The sequence below is a fragment of the Poeciliopsis prolifica genome, unplaced genomic scaffold (genome assembly GCF_027474105.1).
Source record: "Poeciliopsis prolifica strain line A6 unplaced genomic scaffold, Auburn_PproV2 SCAFFOLD103, whole genome shotgun sequence".
Taxonomy (NCBI): domain Eukaryota; kingdom Metazoa; phylum Chordata; class Actinopteri; order Cyprinodontiformes; family Poeciliidae; genus Poeciliopsis; species Poeciliopsis prolifica.
Window position 1 is genome coordinate 986,457 of NW_026562478.1, and position 8,544 is coordinate 995,000.

Consider the following 8,544-nt stretch of genomic DNA (forward strand, 5'->3'; position numbering starts at 1 on the left):
GGGCAAGTTTGTCAGGGTGTGAACTGCATCTGGGAAAAAATTATAATTTGCAAAAAAAAATTAAAATTTTTTTTTACATTTTAGTTTGAAAATTTGCTTGAAAAAACAAACATTTTGAGATTAATCTCCCAATATTTACTATAAAAAACAAATTGGTTTTAAGTTATGAAAATTGTTAGAAAAAACATGAAAATTTGTGAGTTTCACAAAGAAAAGTTTTGACTTTTGAAACTGAAATGTGTTTATTTTCCTCAGACCCTCGGTGTTTGTGATGCTTTAGCCCCGCCCCCTCCGCAGCCAATAGGATCGCTCCCCGGATAATCCGGCCCTTATAAAGCCGGTGCTGAAGCTGAGCGCTTCACTTTCTCAGAAACGCGCATCTGCTGAAGTCCTGATCTGATCCGGACCGGTTCGTCAGGCTCTGAACTCGCGTCTGGTCCAAAGAAAAGAGAAACTGGTTGAACCGGCGGATCTGACGGAGCAGGAAGCGGGATGGAGCAGAAGGCAGCGTTCAGCCCGGGGGACCGGAAGGATTCCCCCGCGGACAGCGCCGTCCTCAACGGACACTTTGACGGGATGGGGAAGCGGCCGGCGGGCGCCTCGCCGGCGGCGGAGCACGGGTCCCAGCCCGAGTCCCAGCCCGGATCCCAACGGGCCACCGGGTCCCAGCGGGCCACCGGCTCGGTGATGGAGAGCTGGAAGGAGGAGCGGACCCGCAGCCTGGAGGACAACGAGATGAGCCTGCCGTCGCTGGCCGCCGCCTACACCACCATCCTGCGGGGGCTGGGAGAGGACCCGCAGCGCCAGGGGCTCCTGAAGACCCCCTGGAGGGCCGCCACCGCCATGCAGTTCTTCACCAAGGGATACCAGGAGAAAATTATCGGTGAGTTTGTTTTCACAGCCGGAGCAGCTCAGAGGAGCAACAGGTGGAAAATCTGAACTCCTGAAAAAAACTGCTTCATTTACTGGATACTTTCTCATTGTGTCTTTGCTGATCACAATGAGAATCAGCAAATTTCATCAAATTGACCCATTTGATGAAAGAGTTGAGCCGAACTCTATCCTATAGAGCGCCTCTATGGCAGGCCGTTATCACATAAAATCCACTGCACTTCAGGTGTTAATTGATTTATTATACGGCAGACCGTTTTGACATATAATTGATTTCACATATCTTAAATTGGTTTATGACTTGACAGATTAGTAATACAAGGCATCTGTAATTACGCTTTGACTACTCTAAATGACGTCAGATTCATACGGAAGTATGGCAGGCCGTTTTAACATAAAATCGGTTTCACTGCACCTGCAATCCATAAGATTTCTGAAATAGCGTTATGACTAGACTTATTAGTAAATTAAAGTACCTCTAATTATATTTTGACTTGACAAAATACTTTTTTGAGAGATCATAATTTATTCCGACTCATATTTATTTATTTGTATGGAGACTTCAGTTCAAGATATCTGAAATATATATTTAAAAAATATACCATTAAAGTATGATGAGTCATGAAGTAAATTTAGGATCTCACTTTTTGTTCATTTATAATTGTAATTAAAAAAATCTAAATGTATTTTCAGACAGAAGATTCAGAGATCAGACTAGAGCCAATTAAATTCTAGTTATCTTAAAAGCAAGAAATAAAAATAAAACTACTTTCATCTGCCAGGGATGTGGGTTTAATTCAGTTAGTAAGAGTTTAATAAAATATAATGGACGTTGTCTTCCAAAAACGCTCCAGTTGACCTCAGTTGACCTCCAGGTTCAGTGATTCAGACTTGTTTGATTTAGGGGAAAAGCCTCTGAGCCATAAAACACTAAACAAACTGATCTGCTGAAACCCGTCGGCCCGGAGTTTCTGTTGTTCAGGCTGATTTAAATGAACCCTCTATGCATTATGCACTTATTTTACAATAAATTCCTGTGAAGTCTTGTGAAATAACAACAAAACTTGTGCAAAAGTCTAAGTTCTTAATCAGATTAGATGAACCTAAATCCTCGGCTCCATAATTACATGCTTAGTTCTGTTTGTGTGTTTTTATCCTTTTTCAGCTCGATTCAAACCACTGGACCCAAAGGTTTAAGAAAAACAATATCAGATTTTAATCACTCAAATGTCTCAGGCTGAGTTACAAATGTTGGCATGAATGAGACGCCATAAGATCCAGACTCCTGGGCTGTTTTCACACCTGATAATCTGGTAGATTAGGTTTGATTGCAACATTTGTTACATTTCAGCTCATGCGGTTCTCAAACAAACCAAACTTTTTGAAAAACCTTTTCCCCTCCTCGCCTGTGGGGGCGCTGCACCAAGAACCATTGAAGAAGACATTAACCTTCAAACAGAAATGGAGCCGTGTCAGATTTTAGCAGTTGTTGCATTTTTCTTTGGAAAAAGATCATGAGACATTTTTCCCATTAGCGCTCGGCTAGTGCGTTTCCTTAACTTAATTTACCCAGAATTCCCTGCGCTGTAGTCCGCTTACTGGTTTCGGAGCGGTCTCCGGTTTGCTTGGAACCAGAACTCAACCGAACCGAGACCAACGTTTGAAGATGGATCAGAGTTTGAACCAGAGTTTCTAAACAATGCAGTGAAAGTCTTTCTTCTTCCTACGTTTCCCAGAATGCTGTGCGGTTCTGGATCAGAGTTCAGTGAATATTTTATATTTTGAATATTCTGTCTGATCAGATGTATTATCTATTGCCATTGATGGTCCAGGTTAATTACCACAAAAGCAAAATATTACCAAGTTTTTCTGGTCCAGTTTCTAGTGGAAATGAGGCAAAACTAACTTACAAATAACATTTCAGAGGATATCAGAACTTGTTTCAGGTAAATTATTTCATATTGAAGGGAAAACGTTTAGTTCCATTGGCAAAATAACAAAACATGTTTCCCATATTACAAGAACTTTTTCGTCAGTGTTAGTAAATTCTTGACCTGAAACAAACGTCTCGCTTAAAAGCTACTTTAAGTTTGTTTTGCATGATTTCAAGTTGCACTAAGATATTTGCACAAGGAACTGGACCAAAAATCGTGGCGATATTTTGTGTTTTTGCAGTGTAACGGCGTCGGGTCGGGGTTGTTGGGTCCAACTGGGAGGACTTCTCGGCGCTCCACGGAGTGGCTGGAGTTGGGGATCTGCCCCCTCACAGCCCCATCTGGACGTAGTTTTGCTGTCGTGGGTGGGGGTTGTAGTGTGCTTGAAGCTATAAAGAAAGGAATGCGTCGGGTGGAAATATGCGCTGCAAGAAAAGCAGGTGATTCTTATTCTTCCCGTCTCATATCACCTGAAAGCCTCTTGCCTGGAGCGGCTCTTGGACGGGGCAGAAGGTGATGCAGATAATGATGGTTGCGTTTGTCAGCTGCCACCGAGACGGAGGTGGTGCGCCTCCTTCCTGCTGATAGGCTGCAGCTGGAGCCTCCCCTCCATTTGTTGGGAGGTAAAGAACAACTGAAAACACACAGAGATGGTTATAAGATTGCTTTTACGTAAAAGTGTCACGTTGTTTAGCTGGAGCGTTCAGATGTTTGTTCATATGCATGTGCAGGTCAAAGGTTAAATCCTCCTGTTGTCGGCTGCAGGACCTAAAGAGGAAAATTCAGCTAAAATATAAAAATACGTTGACAAACATGGGTTTTACCAAATGAATGGGGTTTAATACATTTCCTGACAAAGTTTTCAGATTTTTATTGGTGAGACATTTTGAAGAAAGTTTCTTTATATTTATGATCCTTCACTGCAAAAACATAAATATTTTTTTATCTTATTTCAGGTGAAAATATTTTAGTTTTACTTTTTTTCAAGCAAACTAACTTACAAGAATCTTTTCAGCAAGACATCTGAACTTGTTTTAACTCATTAATATTTATTTTTAAAAGTAATAATTGGAACATTATTTCACTTATAAAATTGGACAAATCTATTATTAGCGAAATAATCAGCCGGTGGAACTAGTCCTTTTTCAGCAACATTAAGGATTTATTTATTTAAAATCGGCTCTTATCTTATTTAAGCTACTTGTAAGTTTTCTTATTTCAAATGCACTTAAATATTTGCACTATAACTTCACCAAAATAGTTAGATTTTTTTGTGTGTGTTGTGCTGGTTTATCACGATAAAAATGCATTTTGTTTGATTTAATTTTAAAGTTTTTTGTTTGGTAGAATATTCATCAAAAATAAAAATAATGAAGCAATTATCTCGTCAGTAAATAAAAGTGGTTTTCCTCATTTCCACTAACGCACTAAAAAGAAAAAATAAACTGTTTTAACTCTTATTTATGATTGTTTTTCATATTAATTAAAATGAATGATTAATGAAAAGTAAACATGTTTTTAGATGCTTGTTCACAATAAGATCCTTAACGTATTTAAAGTCCTCTGTCTGTAAATATAGAGGATCTTTGACCCGGGACTCAATCTGTGACTTAATCACCAGAAAAACTTCTGGCTGCATGTTTGGACTCGCTGCCCTTCTCTGAAACTAATTTGGACCCAAGCAGACGCCTCCCCGACTGGGTTACACCGTTGATGGAAATCTGAGTCATAAAGGGAAAAACATAAACGTGACACATTTGGCTGTTTGAGTGGGAATGAATGGGTAATTGTTCCTGCTCCGTTCAGCTGGGTTTGTCTGCTTGTGTGCAGAGATGATGGCTGATTGAGAGCAACGCTCCCATTACCCGATAAACACCTTTCCTTTCCATCACCAAGCTGACTGACGCCCACTTCAGATTCATTTATCTAGCCATCAGAGACCAGACGTCATTTCCCCAGACTGAGACGCAATGAGTCAAAGACAAATAGAGAGCAGAAATTTAAAATTCATCTTTCTCATGTGGCTACAAGATCCTAACTTGGTGCATATGTTCACAGAGGCTTTCTTCTGGGGGAAAAAAAACCTTATCTCCTGAAAAATTCAAGATGGTGGGCATTTTTCAAGATGGCTTCCAGGGTTGTCACAAAATAAAATTATTTTGGCATTTAAATGATCAATTTAAATGCGCTTAAATGTGTTTGGTGTCAAATATTAATCTACATATTTTTATTTTCTTGAGCTTGTTTTTCATTTGTCTGGTGGACATTTTTCAAGATGGCCGCCATGCTTGTAATAGATTATATATGTCTTCAGTTGAACTGAACTTCAGTTTTTCTGCCGTTAAGATCAGCTGGAACTGTTGGCTCTGCTGGCAGTTGGTTGGCAGTCGTTCAACTGAAGGTAAAACCTAAAAAATAATCAATTTTTATTTTATTCAGTTCATATTGTTGAAGTTAAAACTTGAAAAATATGCCTTTTACACTGCCTAGTGCCCTGCGTGTCCAGACTGAGAGTCTCTATATAGTTGTTCCAAACGTGCCGCACTGAGATCGGTGAGCATATTTTATGCCTTTCATTTTGGTTTTTGTTCTTTTTATCTTGTTGTTGTCGAATAATAGTCTTTATTTGAACTACTTAGTTATTCAAATGTAAACCTTTGCTGAGTTGGGGTAAAATGTAATGATTTATTATTGTGCTTGGAAAAGGATTTTACAGCAGTTATGAAACATGATCTAAGGATGTAAGCTAGATCGATTTAATAAAAATTCTATATTTCTGCTGGTCCTGTCTGTCGACAGATCAGGGTTTTTTTTCCTGGATTGTTCCTGAGGTGAATTTCCCATTTAATTTTCCTGGAGTGGATTCCTCTATTCACCTTGATGGCGAGCCTTCCCACCTGGACTTAGAAAGAACTGGATTTCCTCACGTGCATTTGGAGCTCTGCTGCACCCTGCTACACCCTGATGCACCCTGATGCACCCTGCTTCACCCTGCTGCACCCTGCTGCACCCTGCTGCACCCTGCTGCACCCTGCTTCACCCTGCTGCACCCTGCTTCACCCTGCTGCACCCTGCTTCACCCTGCTGCACCCTGATGCACCCTGATGCACCCTGCTTCACCCTGCTGCACCCTGATGCACCCAGATGCACCCTGCTTCACCCTGCTGCACCCTGCTTCACCCTGCTGCACCCTGATGCACCCTGCTGCACCCTGCTGCACCCTGCTGCACCCTGCTGCACCCTGCTGCACCCTGCTTCACCCTGCTGCACCCTGCTTCACCCTGCTGCACCCTGCTGCACCCTGATGCACCCTGATGCACCCTGCTGCATCCTGCTTCACCCTGCTGCACCCTGATGCACCCTGCTTCACCCTGCTGCACCCTGCGGTGTGGTAGGCAGTTATTACTCACATCTTCGCACACAGTCGGTTTTGTATGAGACACTGACTGACATTTTTGTTGTTGTTTCCTGGAAATTTTGGACATTGCCTTTTGGCCCGTTTTCTTTTATTTGACATTACAACAAACTGCTGTGTAGGAGATTCTCCTCATGTGAATGATGTTGAGTGAGACCTGAATCGGGATTTAATTTCATTGATCTGTTGTTTAAAAAGATTAGAGTGCAGATTACCAGGGTTCACCCAATAGATTTAACATTGAGGTTTAGCACTTAGCCAAGTATTGTTGTTTTTATTTTATGTATTTTATTGTGTGTAATTTTATTTTCTTAATTGTGTGTCTTGTCCAATTGTGAGTTTATGGTTTGTTACTAAAGCTAATTGTTCTTTAAATTCACTCAACTGTGTTTGTGTGTCATTTAAACAGCCATTGTGCTCCCCACCATGAACAGACCAACCCGTTTCCAACAGCTAGACAAAACGTTAGCTACACCAACCACTAATTTGCTAAACAACTACCTTAGTTATGCTAACACTACACTAAGCACATAAAAATAAGCAGAAGTTAGCATTGAACTGCTAAATACATAAAAAATCAGCATGAGGCTAACACTAAAGAGCTAAACTTCTTTTTTGCAGACACCAACACAAAACAAGAAGGAGATGCAAATATTAAACTACTAAACACAAAACATTCATGGAAGCTAGGAAAGACATGAAGTTCATTCAAGTCAAGAAAATGGGAAACATTTTATGCCAATATTTAGTTTAAAAGCTGATAAAACGGCGTCCATCTTGAAAAACTGCAGTCATTTTGAAATTGAAGAGCAAAATATGAAAAAATCCAACCTGAGGAGTTAGCATGCTAATTTTTATGCTCGTTTTCACAGTTGAAATATTTTTACAGTCACAGCAAATGTAGAGATGTAGCAGACCGGTACACCAACCCAGAGATTTAAATGCGCTCTGTTAACCTAGTCTGCCTGTAACTCACCACAACTGAGTGACAAAATGTAATTTGAGACTCTAGAATCATTTTCTGCTCTGATCAGTTCTGACCAGCAGAAAATGACAAAAAGATAAAAACAAGAGCAGGATTATCTGATATTCTAAAGCCATAAATGTATTTAATGGTTTTGCTAAAGCCAACACAGTCAGTTATATTCTTATTTCTTTTATTTTTCTATTTTATGTTTTCAGTTATTCTGAAGACAGATTTTAAATGAAAAGGCAAAAGCAAAGGATCTGGATTAGCAGTTTTTACTAACAGTTTAGAACATGTAATTGTCTCTGCTTCCCACGTATTGAACTGTTAGCACAAACCGACAGTCTTCTGTCAGAGGCATCTTCAGAATTGTTGTAAAACTGACTGCTACTGGAGCTCCTTCCTGTCAGATTTAGCTGAATCATGTAAATCCTCATTGGAACAGGATAAAATAAGGTTTAGGAATTAAAATATATTACTCGGAAATATGCTAATTATAATTAAACATTTAAATATAGACCTATTTGCTGTTTACGCTCAGAGAAAAGCATCTGAAAGTAAAGCAACAAGTCGGTGTCTCCTGTTTGTCTGACTTCACCTTTTCAGTTCGCTCTGCCTCAAGCAGATATCCAGCCAGGAAATTAAAAAGAGCAGCGACTGCAGTGAGCGCCGCCTGCGTCGTCATGCACAGATAAAACTGTTTATTGAACCAAAAAAAACGCAATAAACCGGGAAGGTGAAAACGGAGCCTTAATTAGACACGATGTCTGTCAGAGAGAATAAACAGAACCTGGGCTGATTTTCACTAATATCAAAGCCGAAGCTGATTAACTGTTTCCCTGATGTTTCGCTCCCTGTTTGTCCACAGATGTGCTGAACGACGCGATCTTTGACGAAGACCACGACGAGATGGTGATCGTCAAAGACATCGACATGTTCTCCATGTGCGAGCATCACCTGGTGCCCATCTTTGGCCGGGTGAGCGGACAGACAGCCGCTGCCTTTCAGCAGCGGCCGTTGGGTCAGAGACAAAGTAACCCGGCAGCCATGTTTCTGATCTGTCGGAGGAAGCTGGAGTACCCGGAGAGAACCCGCAGGCAGAGCCTCAAACTGCGTTCAGAAAAACCCTGAGTGGAGATTGAAGCCCCTGATCTTCATTTAGAAAACCAGCTGTGCTACAAAGTTATTGTTGTTTTAAAAACCTCCCAATAAGCCCAACCCTGTTACCGAGCAACCCACACTGAGCTCCAGCATGTTTGGTCAGCTGGTTTTACCGCTTTGCGTGTTGTACAATGGCTGCTGGAAAAGAAAACTGTCAAGTTGATGTTTTACTATCC

General features: G+C 40.8%; 1 protein-coding gene across 1 annotated transcript in view; it reads left to right on the forward strand.

Annotated features, from left to right (window-relative positions):
- Positions 1-355: 355 nt before the first annotated feature.
- The window catches only part of LOC129354114 (GTP cyclohydrolase 1-like), a 17,146-nt gene continuing 8,957 nt past the window's right edge, over positions 356-8,544 (forward strand). Inside the window, 2 exon segments of the mRNA XM_055023603.1 lie at positions 356-883; positions 8,076-8,185. Coding sequence (XP_054879578.1) covers positions 493-883; positions 8,076-8,185 — 501 coding nt within the window. The 5' untranslated portion in view covers positions 356-492.